Source organism: Nannobrachium achirus (genome assembly GCF_963921795.1).
Source record: "Nannobrachium achirus genome assembly, chromosome: 16".
Taxonomy (NCBI): Eukaryota; Metazoa; Chordata; class Actinopteri; order Myctophiformes; family Myctophidae; genus Nannobrachium; species Nannobrachium achirus.
The window spans coordinates 3,723,143-3,749,688 of NC_137823.1; the positions used below are offsets into that span (position 1 = coordinate 3,723,143).

A 26,546-nucleotide genomic window follows, 5' to 3' on the forward strand; every position below is an offset into this window, starting at 1 on the left:
CAGTATCAGTGTCAGTTGAGTTCTGCTTGTATGTGAATAAATGCTAATAATGACTTCAAGATTGTGTGTTTTATTTTGTATTCCTGTAGGTATATATAGAGAGTATGGTATGTGTATAATTTAACACATATATGTACATATATGTTGTGCATATATGTGCATATATTCTACATGTATATGTGTACATACCAGTCAAAGGTTTGGACACAGCTTCTCAAACACACATTGAATAGAAGCTGTGTCCAAACCTTTGACTGGTAGGCTATGTGCATATATCTTGCGACCATATATAAACATGTGTGCATATATACATATATGTACATATATGTCTATATGCACACATATATGACATATATGACATATAGGCGGCCATTTTTTTATATGTGGCATATATGTTAGACATATATGCATGCATATATTAAAAACATATATGTTCATATATTTTTCTTCCGTGTGGGTTATTTCATCTGCAGCGATAGAATGGGGACAAGAGTGAAAAAAATACAAAAACCTGACTATCCTCAGTTCTACCTAACTAACACAAGAAAAGAGGCGTAGTGTAAGACAGGTCACAGCTCCCAGGGCACTCTCCCATTTGGAGCAGGAAGTCAACGCATTGCAAAACATGCCTCAACATCATGGCTGTTTTTGGTTGGGCTAATTTCAACTCTCTCTTCCCCTTTCTCTGTAACTAAGTCTATCCGTGAACCTCTGAGAAAATGGTTACACATCCAATGGAGGGACGTACTGGAACTGGCTGGAGATACACTGCATGTAGAGCGATTTTGATCATCTATCTGAATGCGAGAAGTCTCTGCGTGTGTGTCTGTCTGTCTGTCTGTCTGTCTGTGTGTCTGTAATCCGCGTATCTCGAGAACCGTTCGTCCCACCGGCTTCAGATTCGGCACGCGCGTTCCCCGCCGCGGCACGGAGTGCAGTGCCGGGTCTCGACCCGACCCGACGCGCGGTTTTCCCGAACCGGCGCGAAACGTTCGGAATCTCCTTATGCGGGGTTGATTGTTGACATCAGGCTGTTCCGGAGGAAATCGGCGCAATCGCTGACTCATTGTGACATCACTTCATAAAAGGCTCTGACATCACGTACGCCACATGAGTCAACAAAAAATCTCTGAATATCTCCATATATAGCATATATGGGCATAAAATGGACGCAGAATCACAAAGATCTCCATATACGGGCATAAAGGGACACAGACAGACGGATACAGAGATCTCCATAAATGAGCATAAAATGGACGCAAATGGCATATATGGGCATAATATTTACGCAGAAACAAGGTTTTCCCGAACCGGCGCGAAACGTTTGGAATCTCCTTATGCGGGGTTGATTGTTGACATCAGGCTGTTCCGGAGGAAATCGGCGCAAGCGCTGACTCATTGTGACATCACTTCATAAAAGGCTCTGACATCACGTATGCCACATGAGTCAACAAAAAATCTCTGAATATCTCCATATATAGCATATATGGGCATAAAATGGACGCAGAATCACAAAGATCTCCATATACGGGCATAAAGGGACACAGACAGACGGATACAGAGATCTCCATAAATGGGCATAAAATGGACGCAAATGGCATATATGGGCATAAAATTTACGCAGAAACAAGGTTTTCCCGAACCGGCGCGAAACGTTCGGAATCTCCTTATGCGGGGTTGATTGTTGACATCAGGCTGTTCCGGAGGAAATCGGCGCAAGCGCTGACTCATTGTGACATCACTTCATAAAAGGCTCTGACATCACGTACGCCACATGAGTCAGCAAAAAATCTCTGAATATCTCCATATATAGCATATATGGGCATAAAATGGACGCAGAATCACAAAGATCTCCATATACGGGCATAAAGGGACACAGACAGACGGATACAGAGATCTCCATAAATGGGCATAAAATGGACGCAAATGGCATATATGGGCATAAAATTTACGCAGAATCACAAAGATCTCCATATACGGGCATAAAGGGACACAGACAGACAGATACAGAGATCTCCATATATGGGCAATTGGGCATGAAATGGACGCAAATAGACAGATATCTCCATATATGGGCATATATGGGCATAAAATGGACCCAGAACTATATCTGCAGTGATCTCCATATATGGACATAAAATGGACGCTGACAGACAGACAGATAACAGATATCTCCATATATGGGCATAAATTGACACAGGCAAACAGATGGTCAAAACGGGTCCTATGACAACAGGTATAATGGGGTTTGCATTAAAGGGCGGGGCATTCATTCCCTATTTACATCGTTCCCGAGTTGGCCAGGTCGCCGACTAGACGCTGGGCCGCCCGAACTTCTAGTTTCAATAAAACAGGATAAACAAACAATTAAGAAACATTAAGAATGATGGTAGTGTAATGCCTCATTCACACTACAGATATATAGTTGAACGTTTTGCTTGGTAATTCAATGTAATCTCAATGGAAACCAGCTTTAAAGATACAGGACACACAAAGAACAAAGCTTTGAAAGCTTTAAAGCTGGTTTCCATTGAGATTACATTGAATTACCAAGCAAAACGTTCAACTATATATTTGTAGTGTGAATGAGGCATAAGTGATTTGAAGGAGGATATATATATATATATATATATATATATATATATATATATATATATATGTCACGGTTTGTTAGAGAAACAGTACGGTCGAGAAACGGAGCACTCGTGGTGCGGCACGGGGCGGAACAAGCGGTCGCCACAACAACGTCCTCCAGGCGGAGCCGCTCGATTGTCCACGACATTGCAAGCGGCGATAGGCCAGCGGACCTTGGTCCTGCTCTTCGCCCCCGAGCGCCGCAGGCGCGAGTGGCCGCGAAGAGCGGGCCAGGGCCGCGCGGCCCGCGGAGCGCCGCGCGAGTTACGAAGCCGTGGTGAATGCAATCGTTATATTTATGCCCAGGCCGTAAGGCCTGGGCAAGCCCACGATAAACGCTCATAGTAAGCTAATGGCTAAGCTAATGGCTAAGCTAATGGCTAAACACCGCCGAGCTAGGCTAGTAAATAAAGAAAGAGAGTCGCAAACGAGTGACGTCAGCGCCTGCACTAGTGAATGGCTGTCGTCGCCATCTGGTGGTGATTAGTGTGTGGTGAACGACAAAACAAGCGCTCTTACAATGAACGTCCTGAGTTACCCAAACATACTGTAACATATATATATAGCTAGCTGTAATGAATAGTTTCAGAAACGGCCGCGACCCCCAAAATAATCATATTTTAATTGGGGACCCCCCCCATTTTGTATAACGCGGTTCTATTGTGAAAATAGCAGATCTACATGCTCACAACGCCTTGCGTTGTGAGCATGTAGTGTGCAGAAACCCTCTGTACACTTAAACTTCATTCTGTTGAGAGAGAAAACACTGTACTCCACTGCATTTATTTAAAAACTTTAGTTACTTTGTAGATTTGGATTATTATTACAAAACATACATTAACCACTTCCACCCTATACATTTCGGCCATTTGAAAATAGAGGATCTACATGCTCACAAGCTTTTACTCAAGTACATTTTGAATTCTGGTAATCTGGAGTTGTACAGAGTATTTCTGCATTGCAGTACTGATACTTTTACCTAAGTTAAAAGTTTGAGTACTTTTTCCACCACTGATCAGAGGGAGGCGGGGTCACAGTGATAGGACTTATGCTGCATTCACACTGAGAGAAGCCACGCTAATGGTTGGCTTGGTAATTCAATGTAATCTCTATGCAAACCAGCTTTAAAAATGTCCAAGCTTTTTTTTTTCCAGCTTGGAAATTTTAAAAGCTGGTTTGCATAAAGATTACATTGAATTACCAAGCCAACCATTAGCTTGGCTTCTCTAAGTGTGAATGAGGCATGAGCCTTGACTATGATGGCCTCCACTTGTTATCCAATGTTTAGGTGATAACTTATCACCTAAAAGTTGAGGTGATCACCCTTCACCTCGGACTATAATAAAGGGTGGCCTGCAGGTAAGAATATATATATATATATATATATATATATTAAACCTGGGCCGTTATCGGCGTTATCGTGCTGCGTTAACGCAAGACTCTTATCGGCGGTAAAAAAAAATATCGTCGTTAATCGCGGATCAAAGTTGGGCCTGGGAGCTGCATGCGCAATGACATCACACACAGGACACGCTGCTTTGTTTTGTTAGATGCAGCCAACATGTTGTCTTGGCAGAGGCGTTCTAAATTCTGGCTGTATATTTCACAACAATGTGCATGTTAATGTCACACTGTCATTGGCTGCACCTGTGTGCTGTGCTAGTTTTGATAATGAGACGTCAGCTTTCCTAAATTCAGTTGTTATTACTCAAGCTCACTGCATGGACAGACATGTCTGACCGTTCTGTCTCTGAGCTTGAGTGCCCTAAAAACGGTTTTCAAGCCGCCTCCTACCACGTTCTGACTGTCGTGATCGTTGCCGTCACAAAACAAGCAAGCAAAAGTGCTCCGTGTTGTTAAATACTCCCCTATAAATCACTTGTGCAAGAAAAGTGTGTAAATCCGTTGATAGAAGTGCAGCAGCAGCTCCGACCACAAGGAAGCACAAAGTAGCCTACACTGTAAAAAACGTTGTGCCTTCTTCCCACATAGCAAAATAGATCTGGGCCAGTTATGGCCCACATAAACCACTTACAGTTGGCCCACATACCGCAAGGAATGACGGCCCAGAGATGGCCCCATCATGGCTTGCCGGAGCAATTGTTCTGATCACCTCAAAAACGAGACTGAGTACACTGTCAAAAAAATCTTTTAAGAATTATGGTTTTCTTATTATTACCCTTATTATTTTTTTTGAAAATAAATAAATAGCCTACAAATAAAATAAACATGTAGCTGTTAATATTATGGGCTCATTTGGCTGTTTGCAGACAAATACATTTACTGCACCCAGCATTTAGCTTACATTTACTGAGCCTCAGTGCGGCTGCAGAGTTCATGTGCAACTTCTTCCAGAGAGATTGATTGATTGATTGATTGAAGACTTTATTAGAAGTTTGCATAGGAAAAAGTAGTTTCATGACAAACAAGATCAACTAAAAGGAGATCCTAGTAACATTGAATGACAGACGGATAGAACTCCATCATCATACAGATGGGGCCCGCGATTTTCAGGGACGCCACTGATCATTGGCCACTAATTTTGAATGCCTTCGGCAGACTTAAAATTAGCCATTTAATCGTGATTAATCGCGATTAACTCCAGGATTGAGTGCGATTAATCGCGATTAAAAAACATTAATCGTTGCCCACCTCTAATAAATAAATATATATATATATATATATATATATATATATATATATCAGAGGTCGCGCTAGGATTTTTAACAGCCGGTCACCGTGACCGGCATGATTAAAATTTATCGGACATGTGATAAAAAATACCGGACATAATAATTGTAATGCATGGATGACAAGCAGGTGCAAAAACATAGCCAAAAACAACAGTTTAAAGGAGACATCCAGACCAAAACACATATAGGGTTAAATCTGCCTTTTATCATACCCCTTCATACCTGCTTTAGTCGATTTTTTTCATAGCTGCCCCTGTTGCTAGATTTCGGCTGCCCCTGTTGCTAGATTTCGCGGGCTCTCTCATAACTAACACAGTGGATTGTCCTTAGACTAGTGCGGTTATTTCTTTAGCTTCAAAGTTAGTATTTTTTTGATTGATTGTGTTTACACAACGTCCTGAGACCAACCAAACCGCTGTTTTGACCTCACAGGCACCCTTACTTGTCAAACGGCTTCTGCTCTGCACCAGAGCAGGGAGAGGAGAGGCTAGAAAGGGAGGGGAGGGAGGGGTCTGTTTGACAATTAAGGGTAACTGTGAGGTCAAAACAGCGGTTTGGTTGGTCTCAGGACGTTGTATAAACACAATCCAATCAAAAAATACTAACTTTGAAGCTAAAGAAATAACCGCACTAGCCTAAGGACAATCCACTCTGTTAGTTATGAGAGAGCCCGCGAAATCTAGCAACAGGGGCAGCCGAAATCTAGCAACAGGGGCAGCTATGAAAAAAATCGACTAAAGCAGGTATGAAGGGGTATGATAAAAGGCAGATTTAACCCTATATGTGTTTTGGTCTGGATGTCTCCTTTAAGTCCTGTTGTATAATTGGGACTGAAGAATTGAATGTAAAGGAGTAGTAGGCTGTACAAAAAACATACAGCTTCATCTTGCATAAGGGAATTCATTTATATTGGACTATTCTCGCGCTAACCTCGCCTCACCAGGCTTTCTGCTGGGAATTCTCGCGCAGGCTCAGGCTGTGTGTTTGCATGCATACTGCATGGTTTCATAACAAGTTGTTTCTGTTGCATCGAGGCCAACACATGTACAGAATAATGAGAAATAGTCTGAAAGTGGGGTCTGCGCAAATAGGTTGATTGATTAATCTGGCCAGAAAGGAATCAATTATAGACTACTCACTAGTATGGTCGAGTGGTCACAATAGTGCGTCCATGCATCTCTGTTATGCAACTTTGGGAAGGTTGTAAAGGCTTTGGTGGTGATCTTGTACAGTTTCCATAACATCTCCTCATAAAGAACTTCAATCGAGTGTATAATGTTTGTTTTATATGGGTTGTTTGTCCTGCGTGCAACAGCTGCACGTTGCAAGATGACGCTGAAATGGACTGCTGTCTTCTCTCTCCCCCCAGCGCCCCGTTCGCAAATTAATGTATAGGCTAAACTGTTCTGATAATACAACTTGTTTTGGCTGTCCATTCATCATGTATAACTGCGCGCTCGTATTCCAAACCAATGCAGCTCACAGAGTTTAGCGAACATAACAAACCGACAACTAGGGCCAACCCAGCAACAACTATCGTTTCCTGTCTTACCTTCACAATAAAGTGTCTCCCGCTTACCTCCCAATGCAGCTTATTTCACACAGGTTATTATTAACAGGAAAAAGTGTAGCTTAACCCGTGTGTTTTTGTGCAACCAAACGTGCATGTGAGAGAGAGTGATGAGGGAGAGAGAGAGAGAGAGACATTGAGAAAGAGAGAGAGAGAGAGAGAGAGGGATTCGCGGTAATATTAATGAACTGCCGTGTCATTTTCAATCGGTCCTTATGTCCGATGAGGTTTATATTTTCCGGTCTTTGTCATTTAAAATCGGTCAAATCCGGCAATTCCCGGTCTAACGCAATCTCTGATATATATATATATATATAATTTCTGAGCATATATGTTTGCTGTGTTAACACTTAAAACAAATTGAAAAAATTAAGGATTGAGCAAATAAAGAGCTACAGAGGCCTCTGACAGGATCAGTATGAATATCTATAATATTTATTCTTTCCTATCCATACAGGTTGTTTAATTTGATCCTCCCAGTGACATTTTATAGTAGGCTAAAATGTTTTCCCCCCTTGGTGTGAATGAACTGGTGTCGTTCAGTGGTGAAAGTGGTTTGAAATTCTTGCCGGAACTGTCATAAATTGTCAAAAAATTTGGGAGGCTCTAATCCCCCAAAACCCTTGAAATGCATAGAAAACTGCATTTTGGGAGGCCCACCTGCTGCCCTTCTATAATAAGCCTCTTCATATTGTTCATTGTTCCATACAGAAGGGTAAGCATATATATATATATATATATATTATTATATTGTTATATATATTATTATTAATATTATTATAAAGTGTAAAAAACATCACAAGGATGCAACTGGGACGTATCATCAGTGATGTAGCCTGGGGTCGACGGGTGTTTCGGGTCTCGCAACATCATACACCCTCGCCCAGGTGACCCAGCCGGGGTTGATCAAGTCCCGACCTACGTCCCAGTAGCTATCCACGATCAGTCCTATTAGGGAAAGACAGGGTCACTCAATGTGCTGCACCGGAACTACTCTGCCGGGATTGGGGGTACCATTCTGGCGCGTGGAAGAACTAGGCTCTATGGGTTGACTCCTGGCCGGGCTCCTCCTACGTCTCACCAGGTCCTCCCCTGCTCTCACCAGGTTCAGAACCTGTGCGTTGCACCAGACCCCAATCCAAACATTCCATTCAGCTGCTGCAGTTGAATGGCCCTCCTAAAGGCCTCACCGTGGATTTGTTGGGCTTCTTCCTCACGGAAGACACATGCTGGGGTGCTAACCCAACCTGCTCCCGGGTGCCGTCTAAAACAGTTATCTAAAGTAACTAAGTACATTTACTAAAGTACTGTATTTAAGTACAGGTTTTAAGTATAGCCTAGCCTACTTTACTGGAGTATTTCCAATACTTTTAATTCTACTCCACTACTTCTCCCATTCCCAGATGCAGAATAGAATCATTTTGGTCTATTCTGCATTTATGTCCGCATGCAGGCACAGACACGAGTCCTCCTTGAGATGGGATTTATGGCTCTTTGAAGTGAGCCGGATCTCTGGGATCCGTTCCTTTCAAAGAGCCGTTCAAAAGACGTAGGCCTACATTATGATACTTCTACTCAAGTAGCCTACATTAACATTCCGAACTTCTACTTGATTGCAGTATTGATATTTCTACTTATGTAAAGAAATTGAGTACTTTTCCCACCACTGTACATTAGAAAGGAACGGCTCCCTACTGTGAACCGAATCCTATCGTTCATTTCAAAGAGCCGTTCAAAAGACTCGATTTGTTCGCGAACGTCCCACCTCTACCGGCTCCGTGTCAAACAAACACTGAAACGCAAACAGACTGGATCACACTGACCTACACAAACCGACGGTAATAATATAGAAGCACTTCATCAGAAAATATAACTAGTAACACTTGTGTAGGCTACTGTATGTTAATCTGACTTTAGTATAGGCTATTGTTTTCTTCCTGGACGTGCGTTTGTGGCTGGTTATTTAACATGGGATTTTGACAGCTGGCTTCTCCTCTTCTTAACGGAACGCCGTTCCGCCCCAAAATGTTTTAACGGCTCACTTTCACCACTGGTGTCATTTTAAATTACTACAACAACTGACACTTGTGTCACAACGTGTACTGTACACTGGATTTGTTTTCCTCCTGTGTTATGTGGATGGATATACTGGTGTGCCTTCAGACTACTTGACACACTGAAAAACGTGTTACACTGGTGACGTCAATAAGGTTTTTCTCAACTCTGGACAGACACGCTGGTGGCGCCTCAGATTAGATGAATGATTGAAACTCTTGTCACAGTGTTTACAGTTAAAAGGTTTTTCTCCAGTGTGGGTACGCTGGTGTATCTTCAGGCTAGATGAATGATTGAAACTCTTGTCACAATGTTTACAGTTAAAAGGTTTTTCTCCGTTGTGGGTACGCTGGTGTATCTTCAGTTTACTTGACTCACTGAAACTCTTGTCACAATGTTTACAGTGAAAAGGTTTTTCCCCGGTGTGAACATGCTGGTGGCATTTCAGGCTAGATGAATGATTGAAACTCTTGTCACAATCTTTACAGTGAAAAGGTTTTTCTCCAGTGTGAACACGTTGGTGGCTCTTCAGGTTAGATGACTGATTGAAACTATTGTCACAATGTTCACAATGAAATGTTTTTGCTCCAGTGTGAATATGCTGGTGTCTCTTCAGCTGACTTGAAAAACTGAAACTCTTGTCACAATGTTCACAGTGGTAAGGTTTTTCTCCAGTGTGGACACGTTGGTGGTTCTTCAGGTTACCCGAGTCACTGAAACTCTTGTCACAATGTTCACAGTGAAAAGGTTTTTCTCCAGTGTGAACATGCTGGTGGCTTTTCAGTGTAGATGAGTTATTGAAACTCTTGTCACAATATTTACATTTAAAAGGTTTTTCTCCAGTGTGGACACGCTGGTGTCTCTTCAGGCAAGATGAATAACTGAAACTCTTGTCACAATGTTTACAGTTAACAGGTTTTTCTCCAGTGTCTCCTGAGAGAGAGAGAGAGAGAGAGAGAGAGAGAGAGAGAGAGAGAGAGAGAGAGAGAGAGAAGTAGGGACAGAGGGGAGAGAGAGAGGAAGAGAGAAGGGGACAGGCAGGTTAAAAACTAGTAATTATAAAATGAGGAACAATTACGGCTTCCCTGTTAATATTTCTGATTTAATTATATTTGTCATCAACCCCTTTTATTCCAACTCCCAGTTTCTTTTCCCCACACATGTAAGTCCTGTCCCTGTTACGGGGACAGGATCCGGAGATCGGAGATCGGGCCCGATCACGTGATTTTCAAAAGATTGGAATTTTATGAAAGGTATAAGCTGATTAGATTTATTTTCGTTTTGTTTTGATCCAATGCTGTACTAAGTGAACAAAATAATCTATATGCATGTTGGATAGTGTAGATACTGTTTTTAAATACAATACAATAACTTAAGGAACAACTTGAATGCGTTCTTTCTTTTATTTTTCCTTAATACATTTCCAAAAGATCGGATTGGGAAAAATTGGTATCGTCAGATACTCAAAATCAAATCGATCGGAAGCAAAAAAACGTGACCGGGACATCCCTAGTTTTTAACACTGACTGACCTCCTCTGGTCTCCTCCCAATCGTCACGGTCTTCAGTGACTTCAGAGTCAGATTCAAGCTCCACTTCAACTCCAGCACAGTGCGAAGAGACGTCTTCATCGTCGGCCTCACTTTTCACTGCTGGTAATGTTGACGTTGACCCATCAGGCTCCTCTGGTCTTTGAAGTATCTCCTCCTGTTCCTCTTTAATGTGTGGAGGCTCTGGTTCGTCCTGTTCCTCTTTAATGTGTGGAGGCTCTGGTTCCTCCTGTTCCTCTTTAATGTGTGGAGGCTCTGGTTCCTCCTGTTCCTCTTTAATGTGTGGAGGCTCTGGTTCCTCCTGTTCCTCTTTAATGTGTGGAGGCTCTGGTTCCTCCTGTTCCTCTTTAATGTGTGGAGGCTCTGGTTCCTCCTGTTCCTCTTTAATGTGTGGAGGCTCTGGTTCCTCCTGGAGCAGACTGGAGCTCCTCTCCTGTTCAGGAGGATCCTCCTCTTTACACACAACCATGTGCAGGATGTCTAGGAGCAGAAAAATAACAATAGTGAACACTGGATTCCTGAAGTGTAAATACTGTAAACATAATCCATCCTCCATGTTCAATGTATAAATTGGTGTATCACCTACTTAAAGGACGACTTCACCACTTTTCAACCTATCTTCATATAATTATTGTTCACTATTGTTCATGATAAAATAGCATATATTTTTGAGCGGTGCAAACCGCTCCTATATTTCACTTTGTAGCGTGTTTAGCTAAAACATTTTAGCACGGAACGATGGGTTTTGCGATGGGACAAAAGTGTATATTTTCAAGGTAAAAATGGTCGCATCTTCTAGCTGTCAATCACTTAACATATGAAAACAGCAGACAATTTGTATCAAGTGTTAATCTTGCAGTTGTATTTATATATATATATATATATTTATATAATAAAGATTCAGCAACTCAAAGTTCTATTTCATGACTAAAATATAGTTCATTACAATCAAGCTGTGAAAAGCACTCAAAGCCACAATGCTGTGTTTTTCCACCTTCCCAGCTGGCAGATGTAGCCTACTTACTGCCCAGGGACCCAATGTGTTTGCTCAAATACTGTTTTGGGGGCTTGTTTGCTGCCTCCTAAATAACAACAGATATAAAATGTACACAGGGACCCCTGCAGCATTCATTAGCTTGTATTCATTTAACTCCAGAGTGTACAACTGGAACCAAATGGACATGTAAGGGACCATTTGGTTCCATTTTGTACACTCAGGTATGCAAAAACACCCAAAACGTCTCTGGCTATGCGTCTGGAAGGGATAGCGTGTTGTCTTTGCAGGCTTTTGTTGTCTTTGCAGGCTTGGCCTTCGGGCAAATCATACAGCATAGAACAGAGTTTGTATTTGCATACGGTACTGTACAAGTCGGGTCAAAGTTTAAATTGTGTGTACCGTGTGTTCCGGACTATAAGGCACACTTAAAAGCCTTTAATTTTCAAAAAAAACTACAGTGCGCCTTATAGTCCAGTGCGCCTTATATGGATCATACATTGACATTCCCTTTAGCACAGCTCCATCTGTTGGATGCATAACGCAATGGTAGCGTCTATTATGTGCGCCTTATAGTCCGGTGCGCCTTATATATGAAAACAGTTCGAAAATAGACCATTTATTGACAGTGCAAGTGCGCCTTATAGTCCGGTGCGCCTTATAGTCCGGAAAATACAGTAAATGATTTTTATGCTGTGGCTCTGTACGTCTAGACATAGGTCTGTTTATCAGCATCTGTCTGTAAAATATAGTGCAGTCTTTAGTATTGCATTCGCACAAAGGAGATGTGATTTTGAGACAAACTAGTTTAACAATTAATTTTGAGATGTATTTTAATGATAGAGACATTTTAGTAATAGTTTGCATTATTATTATCATTCTCAAGATATTTTTGCAATGGTTAGTATACAGTGAAAAATGAGATGAGATTATTGACAGTTCTACAACATAACAATGACAGAAAGAAAGATCAGGTGAAACTTACCGAGTGGATGGTCTTCAGGTTCCTCCTGCTTAATAGAAATGTCCCTGGCTGAGTCTGGAGAGTTCATCTTCTGCTCCAGTCTGGACTGATCTGAAATGAAGACTTTAACCCTCGGGTGACTGAAAAAAGAAATCACTTCCACTCTGACTGCATTTATCAGTCAAATTGACAGGTAAATTCTCTCCCTTTTGGCCCAGAAGAGCAACACCTCCTCCCCTGCTGCCAGCAGGGGTTCTATATTGTCTTCCAAATGTGAATTAGCATTTCAATTGACCTCTCAAATGGGGAGTGCAAAGGTGTGAAATTCTCTTCTTGCTTCTGGGAGGGGGAGGAACGGGTGAGACCTGTCTTTATGACCGATAACTAACAGTCAGAGTGGTATAATGGTATATTATTTCATACTTAGGAAACGTTTCAGAAGGGGGAAAAAACGAGAACATATGTCGAGTATTTAGGAAAAGTCATGGAAGGGGAAATTTCAGAGACCTTCACGGGGAGTTATTGCACTTTGCAATCTCAAAATCAGTCAAAAATACCTGTTAGTCACCCGTGTGTTAAAGGACAACTCCAGACTAAATAACATCTAGGCTCATTTTCCTACTTATATTGATCCCAAATGACTGTCGACGGGTTCTATTCGGCAGCAATGCCCTTGTCCAGTTTCCTCAGCAGAACCCAGCAGCCCTCATAGCATAGAGTGGAGCCCATAAGCCTATCGCTTTTACACTTTCTTTTTCGTAATCAATCTGTTATTCTAGGTCACACTGCCACCTATAGGTGGTGACCACAAAACACTTTTACTGCAAAGGAAGACATACTTCACAAAAAATATGGAGGAAAGGGAGAGCACATGAAACTTACTGAGATGTGGTTGGTCTTCAGATTCCTCCTGTTTAACAGAAATGTCCTCATGTTCCTCTAGTTTAATAGAAATGTCCCTGGCGGAGTCTGGAGAGTTCATCTTCACCTGCAGTCTGGACTCCATAGACTGTTCTGAAATGAAGCAATAGCATAACGACTTTAATGCCTGAGAGTAGAGACCCAGTGGTGTCAAGAATAACAGTAATATGTTTAGACGCTAAAGGCAAAATGTCCTGAGTAGGGATGGCCAACGGTTAACCGTTACCGGTAAGAAATTGGTTACCGGTAAGCACTAACGGTCAATTTTGACCGATAAAAAAGAAAAGAAAAAGGAAATCAACCCATGTGTCACACCAAAAGCCCCGTACACCAATATCTACGCAACATCAAGTCATCAACCATACAACTATATATATATACGCGCTGTGGTCACACATTTCTGGGACACCAATATCTGTGTAACATCCATGCATTCACGCAACTGGGAGTGTGCGACGCTGCTTGATTTTGGAGTCGTACACGCTGACTTGTTCAACAAATGCTCCGTCGTCGATTGGATTTTACAAAACAGACCCCCGTCAGCGTCACATTGAATCCCGTTAAGAAGAGCTTAAAACACAACTTTCTAATGTTACATGTTGACGACGTGAGGAACGCTAAAGTCGTCTTGGTTACAGAGAGTAGCCTAGGATATGCGAAAATAACACAGCTCAGAGTCGCAAATTCAATGATCGCTGCATCAGCACACACAAAACACGGTCGAGAGAGAAGAAAATGAATGAAATGGACATCACGTTTAGCCGATTCAACCATTCCAAATGTCATACGATTGAAAGTTATTGCTCTACATGCGAGCATCTCGTTGCTGCTGTTTTTAGGCGAGAGCCAGGGAGTGCACAGAATTTTAGAGAGGCATGGGCTGAAGGGCCTTTTGGTGGACAATTCTGTTGATAAAAGTTAAGGGCTCCAGCCCCCTTTGCTGTATGTGCGCACGTGCCTGGCGGAAGCGCATCACATTACAGATTGATCATTTCAATCCCACGGTTTCTTTGCAAAAACACATTTCTTTTAGAAAACATTTGTATTCTTGTTTCTCCTAGTTTTATTGTTTGTAATGTGTAAATATGGCACTTTATTATGGGGAAAACGGGTGTATTTTCCTTTTTTTTTTAAATCACAAACACATTTCCTTAACGGTTAACGGTTAATTGTGGGCTCGCCTGGAAGGCGAGCACACGTATGTTATCTTCATTATTTATCTATCAGTCAGTCAGTCAGTCAGTATCTCCTCAAAACTTTGGCGCGATTCATCTCCTAAACGCTTAAACCTTTCAACACCATTCAAATTTTTATGTGTTCAGCTTACTGAGGACAAGTGTGCGTGTATTTTTCATTTTGAAATGTTTTGTAGTTTTAGAGAAATTTAACTTTAAAAGAATCAAGTTTTAGTTTTCATCCCGGGCGATGGGATGTAAATCCCATAGCCATATATCCTAGAGCCCGCAGGGACAGTCAGCCATACACACACACACACACACACACAGTCCCCGACTAAGGATTTGTATAGTCGACTATGATTTCAGTCATTGTGTTGATAGTCGAATATTAGTCGACTATGGCCCGTTTTTTTAAATTATTATTATTATTTTATTTTTCGTTTTTTTTTTTTTTTTTTATATCTCTAAAATAAATAAACTAAATAATATAAGGCGAATTAAATAACAAAATACTAAAATAAGTAGGCCTATAGCAGGTGTAAAGTTTATTCACTTAGAAGCTAAAGCCCCAGACTCCGATGTCTGTGTGTAACAGCCATGCAACTACTGTATAGGCGATGCGGTCGCCGGTCACACATTTCTATAGGACACCAATATCTGTGTAACATACATGCATCTATTCACGAGACGCTGGCACGCTGCACAGCCTGCGCTGAGCCTGACAGAGAGACAGCGATTGGATTTTACAAAACACTTCCGTGCACGTTTGCGTTGCTTTTGGGAGTATGGACATTACATAAGGGACTTAAACTTTTATCAAGTGATGATGTTGCTCGGTGTGGAGTGGTAGGTCATAGCCAGATCATGCATCTTTCTGTAGTTTTGTCCTCTACTTGTTCAAAGTGACGGAGCCACACACACACACACACACACACACACACACACACACACACACACACACACACACACACACACACACACACACACACACACACACACACACACACACACACACACACACAGGTCCCCCCTCTTTCTTCCCAGGCTTTAAACAGCCATAACTTCAGTTCCCAACATGCTACTGGTCTCGAACTTTTGTTGTTTGTTTACCCGTCCACATTATATTTTAATTTTATTTTGATTTAATTGTCCATACCGTTAAAGGACCAGGTCACCTCTGGGACAACCAGATCTTATTTTATTGTTGTGTGGGACACGATCAACACAATCCTGTAATTTCTTGTGTTCAATCTGTGTTTTTAGATATTTTAGTATTTCAGCATGCTACAACTGGTCATATGATGCTTTGTAGCATGATATTGCATCATCTCATGCATCATATGATGCAAAATGCATCATATGACCAGTTGTAGCATACTGAAATACTAAAATATCTAAAAACACAGATTGAACACAAAAAATAACTCAACATTGTGTTGATCGTGTCCCCACACAACAATAAAATAAGATCTGGTTGTCCCAAAGGTGACCTGGTCCTTTAAGTTCATGTAATAACACTGCTTGTCTACATTGTATTTGCATTACCATTTTACGTCAGTAAAATGAAAGAGAGCATTGCCTGGGAACTTGACACTTTTACTATTATTGTTTTGGGTTGGAAGCGAGCCCACACTGTTTCGAAGGAACAGTTTTTCTAGTTAACTGATAAGGCCTTTCGGTTATCGGTTAAGAAAAAATCTCCATTTGGCCATCCCTAGTCCTGAGCCCAACTCTCCAACATATGAATCTTCAGGCGGCAGAATGGCGGTTAGATGATCTTCCAGAGCTCAGTCCGGAAGCGCTTGTCAAAATGTCACAAGACTGGTGGTCTGACGAACCTCCAGAGCTTGGTCTGGACGTGATTGACCAAATTGTTAAAAGATATTTTCAAACGGAGGATAAAGGAAAATCCTCAGAAGAAATAGAGCCTGCACAAGTTCCAGAGGAACCAGTTGTTGTCACAGAGGAACCAGCACTAGCAGAACCCCCAGTGGACAAGTCCCCAGTTGTAACAGAGCCTGCTGCTCCAGCACCAGAGAGCCCACATCTGCGAACACCGGAGTGCATTTTACAAGAAGACATGGATCTTTTGAAGCTGGTTGACGAGGATGGACTGGCAGTGTTCTGCCCTTGCTGCTTTGGGCGCAGAAAGAGGGAGCAGTCGCCACCCTTAGCCAAGCCAGGCACCATTGAGGATCTGGAAGAGATGAAGAAGCAGCAGAGCAAGCTGTTGGTCATAAAGATGAGAGAGGCCAAAGAGAAGCTGGAAAACGTGTATGCGTCCGATTGTAAAAAACTGGAAGAGATGGAGAAGCAGGAGAGGGAGCTGTTGGACATAAAGATCAGAGAGGCCAGAGAGAAGCTGGAAACCGAGATGTTGGAGTCTGACAAGCATGAGCACCAGCTGAAACAAGATCTGCTTGGTTCCAAGATCAAGCTGGTTGACGAGGATGGACTGGCAGTGTTCTGCCCTTGCTGCTTTGGGCGCAGGCACAAGGAGAAGCGCAGTCGTCAGGAGGATGAGTGGATGAGTTACAGGGATCAGGAGATCAACAATCAGGAACACTCGTTCAAGAAGAATCTCCTGAAGGAGAAAGGATACCTCATTAAAAAAATGACAGGAGACGGAGCGTGTCTGTTCAGAGCTGTCGCTGACCAGCTGTATTCGAATCAGGAGGAGCATATAGTGGTTAGGAAAGACTGTATGGACTACCTGGAGGAGAACAAAGATGATTTCCTCGGGTTTGTGGAGGGGGACTTCGACACTCACATCAAGCACATGAGGAAAAAACACAGCGAAGGGGCCCTCGTCGAGATCCAGGTCATGGCGACGATGTACAACAGACCCGTGGAGATCTACAAGATAGATGATACGACTCCAGATGACATTTCAGAGCCAGATTACATTCCAGTTCAAGGGCCAAACAGCACCATCCAGAACAACAACGAGCCAATCAGAGTCAGCTACCACAACAAAAACCACTACAACTCTGTGGTCAAATCGGAGGCACAAGTAAAAACCCAGTCCTTTGAGAAGCTGGACAAGGGAAAAGGAAGTTGATTTGGTATTGGAAAGCCACAACTGAAAAAGGAGAAAACAAAAGGAGATCGGGGTATGTAACAGACACTGAAAAAACGTATAGGAAAACGGCATATTTTTCGTGTTTGTCACTGCTAAGCTCTTATTGGTGACCTGTTTACTGCACTGCCGTCCGTTTTTATCCTTTTGTCACCGCTGGACTTTTATTGGTGATACGTTTTCTACAGTCCATTATAATTTTTGTATGTCACTCACTGCTGGACTTTTATCTGTGACGTACCTTTTGCTTAGCCACTGCCGTTTTATTTTTGACCGTTCACTTTTTGCACTGTAAGTGAGCTGCACCGCACTTTATTGTGTGGTGGTTAATGTTAAAAGTAATTAAAACTCACGCTATAGTCCAGGGGCAACGGTGTGCTGCAAGTGCAACAAGAAAAAGGAACACAAATTGTATGGAGAAGACAGCATGGCTTTGCACATAGAAGTGATTGACAAACTATCAGAAGACTGGTGGTCAGACAACCCTCCAGAGCTCAGTCCCGAAGTGATTGAGAAAATGTCAGAATGGTGGGATTCTGATGAACCGAGTCCAGATCTCAGTGACTGGTCAGATGATGTAAGAGCCATTTGAGCCACATTGCTTATTTAATTGATGATGTCACTGATTGCCTGATTGCCTATCTATTTAACCCTGCCCCTAACCAGCCTCAGGTGGTGTTGATGGCGAGGCAAACAGTTTTCCAACTGTGTCTCATGAGCTGTGTCTGTATTCTTGCCTTGCTGTGTAAAGATTGATTATTTCTTTATTTGTTGCTGAAGTATAGGACCGAAGTTACAGATAATAAATATAATTTCTTTAACCCAATGACAACGTTTTGGACAACAGATTTATTGAGCACACGTTTTAACATCACCCTGGCCATCAGCATCCAGTAGCACCCAAGTATTGGACTTGGGCACTACATTTAGTTGGAAAACTGCCTCGTTCCAGCGGTGATTCGTATTGGAAAACGAATCAAAACCAGCGGGGCTCGTTTGGACACACGGACAGGCCGTGTGTTTGATGTGGAGTGGCAGTGGACTGATTGTTTGTGACCCGGAGCCGGAGCCATTGGGGCTCACATCGGCAGCGATCCTCTGTCAGAAAGGTCTGCTGTTTTTGGATGCGATCAACTGGGAGCTATAGGGGCTCACTGGGGTGTCGCCAGCAGCCAGCAGAGATCACCTGGACCGGGACAACACAGCAGTATGTTCAGCAGAGTAGCGCTCTCAAACCGATCCACACCACAAAAAGTTTTAAGAACAAAAGAATCTCCTACACAACAACAATCCCTACAACATCCCGTTTGTATTCTACATATGGCCATGCATTGGAGCGATGTCCAGAACTGGGGGAAAGGGGCACCAAGACTCTGGACTTCTATAGGAGAAGGGCCTGTGTTTGTTGGTTGCCTGTGCATAGGGCACCGAAGCCAGAACTGTGACAAGTGCATTGGGCGCATACTTCACTGCAATATTCCCAGTGTCCTACATATGGATGGAGAGTAATTAGGAAATGGGGATTGGAGATATTGAACTGCAAAATAAGACCAGAGCACTATATCAACTTGTGGTCACACAGGCCAGAGATGACAACAATGACATTCTTCAGATCTTGCCTGAACCATGACTGTGCTGTTCTGAAGAGTTGAACAAGTTGAACAAAATCTGCCTTTTTATGGGAAGTAGCATCTAAAAGCAATTTGAGTTTGTTTTTGTAATGATGAATTCTGCAATTGAATATTGACTGAGTAAATGTAGTGCCCAAGTCCAATACTTGGGTGCTACTGGATGCTGATGGCCAGGGTGATGTTAAAACGTCTGCTCAATAAATCTGTTGTCCAAAACGTTGTCATTGGGTTAAAGAAATTATATTTATTATCTGTAACTTCGGTCCTATACTTCAGCAACAAATAAAGAAATAATCAAACTTTACACAGCAAGGCAAGAATACAGACACAGCTCATGAGACACAGTTGGAAAACTGTTTGCCTCGCCATCAACACCACCTGAGGCTGGTTAGGGGCAGGGTTAAATAGATAGGCAATCAGGCAATCAGTGACATCATCAATTAAATAAGCAATGTGGCTCAAATGGCTCTTACACCCGCCCCCAATTGCTACTGGCGGGAGACAGAGCAATTCAAAAAAATAAATTACAAAGCCATTGAACAAAAAAATCTAAATACAAAGAACCTTGCAGGTATAACTCAGTCAATATTCAATTGCAGAATTCATCATTACAAAAACAAACTCAAATTGCTTTTAGATGCTACTTCCCATAAAAAGGCAGATTTTGTTCAACTTGTTCAACTCTTCAGAACAGCACAGTCATGGTTCAGGCAAGATCTGAAGAATGTCATTGTTGTCATCTCTGGCCTGTGTGACCACACGTTGATATAGTGCTCTGGTCTTATTTTGCAGTTCAATATCTCCAATCCCCATTTCCTAATTACTCTCCATCCATATGTAGGACACTGGGAATATTGCAGTGAAGTATGCGCCCAATGCACTTGTCACAGTTCTGGCTTCGGTGCCCTATGCACAGGCAACCAACAAACACAGCCTTCTCCTATAGAAGTCCAGAGTCTTGGTGCCCCTTTCCCCCAGTTCTGGACATCGCTCCAATGCATGGCCATATGTAGAATACAAACGGGATGTTGTAGGGATTGTTGTTGTGTAGGAGATTCTTTTGTTCTTAAAACTTTTTGTGGTGTGGATCGGTTTGAGAGCGCTGCTCTGCTGAACATACCATGTATTACCGTTTTCTTGTTTATGGCTTCTTACATGTATTTTTTGTAATTGTTCATATAATGCCCAATTAGGGGGGAGTGTAAAGGCCATTGCACTGTTTTGTATGTTAGACTATTGCTATTATTTTCATTATTATAGTTGTGATTATTTGGCATTATTTAGCTTAATTAGTTCTATTTGTTTCACATATTATTGGTTAATTAGTTTGTACACCAAGGGCACGCCTCTCCCAGGCCTAGTTGATTGACTGGCAGCAAAGGGTATAAGTAGGCCTGGGTAACGAGGGAAGGGCATGCACCTGGGTGGACAAACGGTTTTTACCAGCACAGAGTGACCAGAGACAGAGAACAATGCCACTGTTGTTTGTACCAATATGCACTTTGAGGAACAAGTAAAAGTAAAGTATGCAAACTAAATATGAAGCTGTGGATATTGCTTTCTTTCGCCTGTCTGCGTACAACTAACAGTCTGGGTGCATCAGTGGGGTTTTGGAAGTTTATTTGGAGCCGATGAAACTGCACTTTCAATTGTCTTTGAGGATGTTGAGAGACTAAATTGCATTGCTGAAGAAGTTACAGGACTACTGTGAGACCAGAAAATAAGAAAAGTGTACCGGTGATGACCGGTGGGAAGAACATTTAAAATAAATTAAAAAGTGTGCTTTCCCTAATTATAGTTCTTAGATTAGATGTAAAGACGGCAGAAAACAGTATCAGCAAGTCAGCCTGATTAGAAGAATTCTGGAATATGTATCGGCCAAGAGTATTGCAATCCTTGCATCTCTAGTAAATAAGACAGTACATACCTATCCTGTACAACTTCACTACAGGTTGCATCCTTGCAGCAGACAATCCATGTCCCTCATCCATCTCTCGCTGTTCCTCAGACAACGTTGAATATCTTTTGGAGGTGATTTCTCTCGATACTGTAGACCTCTCCTTGTGGTGGTCTGTGGAAATAGCCAGTAGAAAGAACTTGTAATTATCATTCAGCAACCTTACATACAGAAAACATCACTAACTCCCACAAACCACCACTGGCGTGTATATTTCTTTGGCTGGGGAAGCAGGTAAACTAACCAACAACACAACTCTGGTGGAGTAATTATTAGTTAATCTCCTTATTATGATTGCCAAAGGGACGTACGCGCTGCAGTGTAGCTCATGATGAGAGGCAACGCAGAGAAAATTGCTTCGCTAGTTTAGACAAAACCCAGAAAAAGGATCACATTATGGACACAAATAGTAAACATACTTTTAGGATCAGCCCTCCTCTTTTCGGCCAGCCATTCCTCCACCGAGAGGTGTCCAGTCCGGGAGCAGTAGTGCTCACCTCTGTAGATACTGTGACCGTACTCTTTAGTTTTGGGCATGCCACACTTGGAGCAGTTAAACCTCTCCTTGATCAGGGGGTCTTTCACAAAAGCACCCGCCTCCCGTGCCTTCTGCACCTTTTCCTGCCTCTTCTTCCTACGGTAGAAGGTGGAGTGTGCTGAACATTTAGAGATGGCACCACTGGAGGAGGCAGAGTCATAGGCAGAGGTGACAGTAGTCGGCGGGGCGGAGGCGAGGGTACGGGACGGGGCAGAGGTACTTTTAGGATTAGCCCTCCCCTTTTCGGCCAGCCATTCCTCCACCGAGAGGTGTCCACTCCGGGAGCAGTAGTGCTCACCTCTGTAGATACTGTGACCATACTCTTTAGTTTTGGGCATGCCACACTTGGAGCAGTTAAAGCTCTCCTTGATCAGGGGGTCTTTCACAAAAGCACCCGCCTCCCGTGCCTTCTGCACCTTTTCCTGCCTCTTCTTCCTGTGGTAGAAGGTTGAGTGTGCTGAACATTTAGAGATGGCACCACTGGAGGAGGCAGAGTCATAGGCAGAGGTGACAGTAGTCGGCAGGGCGGAGGCGAGGGTATGGGACGGGGCAGAGGTGACAGTAGTCGGCGAGGGGAGATGCAAGGGTACTGGACGGGGCAGAAGTGTCCGCAGAGGAGGAAGGCTCGGGTGTGTGCAGGGCAGAGGAGGAAGAGGCAGCAGCAGTGTGCCTTCTTCTGCCGACAGCCAGACCAGAGGCATCCTCAGGAAGAGGGAACTGAAAGGGCTGGTCTCGCTGCACTGCCTCCTGCTGCAGCTCCCTCGCTGGTGGAAGGGCTTCAGCAGCAGTGATCTCAGCGCCAGGCCCCGGGCACGGCTATGGTGATGACGTCCTTGCTCATCTCATCCTCCCTCTTGTTATGCCTGATGGAAATGAGTAATTCATCAATACATTCAAATCATGCTTCACTTGCTAAGATTCTTGCTGTCACCAACACTAAGAAAAGCGAGATGAGGCATGTCTTACCACGTAAAAACGACATGTGAACTACGTCGTCAGATCCAAACAAGGTTGGGGTGTGGTGGTAGAAATGTATAGATCACTAGATAAATGTTTGGCCCTCCAGGCCTCCATTTTAACCCATTTGAAATGGTCTCACAGTGCATGTGCTAATTCAACTCACTACAACAGTCAATCTAACAGCAGAGTTCTCTGACTTCTCTCCCACATGCTTACTCCTTATTCCCGGGCCTGGGGTTAAGTATTTCTACTGTATTTCCAATTTCCAAATACTTTTACTTCTAAGCTACTCCATCTCGGACTCAGATCCAAATATTGTACTTTTACTCCACTACAATTATTTGAAGACTTTAGTTACTGGTTACTTTGAAGATCTTGATTATTATTATAAAACATATCTTAAAGTATCAAAAGTAAAAGTAGTCATTATGCAGAATGTCCTATTTCACAAGTTTTCAAAACGTATGCAAATATTTTTTAAAATAGCAGATCTAAAAGCTCATAAAATATGAGTCGCATCGCAATGTATATTGTGAGCTTGTCTGCCATTTTCAAATGGCCGAAACATATAACGGATTAAATTAGTTTAATGTATATTTTGTAATTTAATCAAAATCTATAACATTGTCAAATAATTGTAGTGGAGTAAAAAGTACAATATATGGATCCGAGATGTAGGGGTAGAAGTAAAGGTATTGGAAATTGGAAATGCTCAAGTAAAATAAAATAAAAATACCTCAGAATTGTACTTAAGTAAATGTACTTAATTACTTGTGATATTTGTCCGGACACGCAGCTTGAAAACAGGACAATCCCGGCGAAACTGGGAACTCTGGTTCTAAATCATTGGTTCTCAAAGTGGGGGTCTGGGGACCCCCAGGGGTCATTGAGGGGTCATTGAGTTCCAGGGGGTCTACAGCTAAATGATAGTTAGGAACTAAATGGACCCTTATGGGTATGTAACTCATAGAGTGTACAAATCATGGAACAGGTCTATTTGGTTCCATTTGTACACCCTCAGAGTTAAATTAACATGATTCAATATAAATTGGAGTCCCAGAGATAGAAATGCCATTAAATGGGGGTCCGTCTGTAGCCTGGCTATAACGCATTTCAAATTGGGGGTCCTTGACATTCAAATGGTTGAGAATCACTGCTATAGCTAAGCTGTACCAATCTTCTCTTATGGGATATCTTTCCAAATGGCAGTCCGCGGGTCAACTTGGGGGTGCTTGACATGAAAAGGTTTGAGAAGCACTGCACTAAACCAGTGGTTCTCAACCCCCAAAATGTGTTGGGGGGGTCCCCAGATGATAAATGCAACATTGTTTTCTCACTCAACAGTTAACAAACCAACATAAAGTATAAGTGTATAGAGGGTATCTACTATCTACACATTTCTAAAGTGACAATTTAATGACTTTTTAATACCTCTAAAATGACAAATTAAACACTGGGCAAATTGTCAAATATTAGAGGCAGAAATTGTGAAAATAGCCAATTTACATGTGAGCATGTAGATCTGCTATTTTCACAATAGAACCGTGTTATACAAAATGTAATGCCTGTGTAATACAAAAACTCATAGTGCTCGCAGGGTGGGGGGTCCCCACATTAAAATTTGATTATTTTTTGGGTCGGGACCTGAAAATGGTTGAGAAGAACCACTGCACTAAACGACGTGTCAACAAACACACATTGCTGAAACACATGGACGTGTTGATGTGAACTTAGCTCTGGTCCATCGCGTCTCCTCATGTGAACTGATTAATAGACGGAACACATGAATGAGTTCATAATAAATAGTCCTACCTACTGTGTTTCAGTGGTTGAGCTGCAAACAAACGTCCTCCTGCTGCTACTTAACGACGACACTGTTATAGTGTTCTTTGTAGTCAAGACAAGTATCAACAACGGTCCGTCAGGCAGCTCTACGCAGCCACCATGTTGTTTTCACTGCTGCATTGTGGGTAATGTTGTTCTTCATCTGACCACTTTGTCCAGACTGGTCCAGACGCCAGTTGGCGTATTGCTTGCTGCCCCCCACTGTTGGTCTCGGGTAATTTCCATTGTAACAGTACTACAGCAATCTGGGAACCCATCGTCAAAGAAGAAAGGGCGACACCTATCGGTCTGTCTCTTGTAGCGTTCTCTGAGGCTGTCTCGAGAGATTAGTACTACAGTAGCCTATTATCGGGTTTCTTCTTCTTCTTCTTTTTCGTTTCCGGCAGTGTGGACGCCGTTCGGCGTATTACTGCCCTCCACTGTTTTGGTGGTTTAATTACTCATATTCTTCCATACAGCCCAGTGTCATGCAGGAACTGCAGTACTGCCTTTGTAATCTTCTGGTGGTTCTCACTGTGCCCAAACAAAGTAAAAAGGGAAAAAACCTCCACTCCTATTTCTGCCATGCTTGTAAAAAGCCCCTGTCTCTCTCAGTCTGATACTCCCTACACTCCAGGAACACATGAGTCACAGTTTCTGACTGCCCACACTGGCATAAACCAGTGTCATGCTTCCCTATAATAAACAGGCTCCCGTTCAATCCACTGTGCCCTAGCCTGAGTCTACATAGCTTCACTTCGTCCCTTTTCCTCCCTCTCCCAGCCTGTCTGCCACTCTTTCATTTATAGACGGGTTTCTGGTCCACGTTACACTGATAAAACTAGATGCGTGCGCAGGGTCCGTACCAAAATTAGCCAATGAAACCAGCGCTCCCCAAAACAACAGGTTTGGGGATTGGATGGAATTGATTACATGATACAGTCAGCTGTGCATGTCTCAATGTTTGTAAACAAGAAACCTGTCTATGTCAGAAGTGAGTACAGGTATAACATAGGGCCAAAGGTTGTGTTTGATAATATTATAATACACTGTTGGTCAAATCCCGCCCCATTCTGCTCTGTTACTAAGTGGTACAAATTACCCCTGGCTAGCAGATTGTTTTTATCCACAAGTTTCCGCGGGAGTTTACTGGAGACTATCAGGACCAAACTTCCGGGTTTAACAGCAGACATACAAGCTCATGTCGCGTCGCAGATGCAACCCGTTGTGAGCTTGTAAATCGGCGGCGGAAACTCGGTGCAGACGTTTGCGCAATGCACTATGGGGCGTAGGAAACTCGTGGATAGTGGCAGTGAATGGGGGGAGGGGGTATTTTCATTGCCTCATTATTGCTATTTAAAGTACCAAAGGAAAAACATCTAGGTGATATTAATAAAAAGGGAAGACAAAGGTACAGTAGTTACATTGCAAAACAGGGGGTTTCCCCAGAAAATATATGTTTTGATTAGTTTAATCCCAGTGGGACAGAATCACCATGGCAGATTGTTTTTACATTGGAAATGAATGGGGAAAAAAGATTTTTCATAGCCTCATTACAGCTATATAAAGTACAAAAAAAAAAAACACATCTACGTGATATTAATAAAAAGGGAAGAAAAAAGTACAGTAGTTACATAGCAAAACAGTAGTTTCCAGTCAGGGAGTCTCAGGGACCAATCAGAAGGCTGACAAACGGTCTATTGTCACAGCCAGGCCGAAAGGCACGATGGCAGCAAAACTGTCACGCACAGTCAGTTTCGCTGCTCTTGCTGGACTGGTTGCCACAGCAGAACCAATCTTTCACACAGGCCTGTTAGAGCGCCACCAGGAGGTGCAAGACACATTTTTGTAATGTAGGCCTACTCGTACGGACCGATTTTGTCAAAAAAATCGACTCACATTAACTGCCAGTATTAAAACTGGCCTTGTGGCTTATTTACGAACGAAGATTTAAGAGGCAGCTGTGTGCTTTTTCAGTCGGAAAACTTTCTGAAAAGCA

At 42.6% G+C, this 26,546-nt stretch overlaps 1 protein-coding gene across 1 annotated transcript; it reads right to left on the minus strand.

Annotated features, from left to right (window-relative positions):
- Window positions 1-527: 527 nt before the first annotated feature.
- Window positions 528-22,101, minus strand: LOC308300351 (uncharacterized protein; the record flags this gene model as incomplete). The annotated part of the gene is made up of 6 exons (XM_080744167.1): window positions 528-535; window positions 9,859-9,885; window positions 10,484-10,981; window positions 13,342-13,473; window positions 21,196-21,339; window positions 21,645-22,101. The coding sequence occupies 6 exons, from the start codon at window positions 22,099-22,101 to the stop codon at window positions 528-530; spliced, it is 1,266 nt and encodes a 421-aa protein (XP_080600293.1).
- Window positions 22,102-26,546: the final 4,445 nt, after the last annotated feature.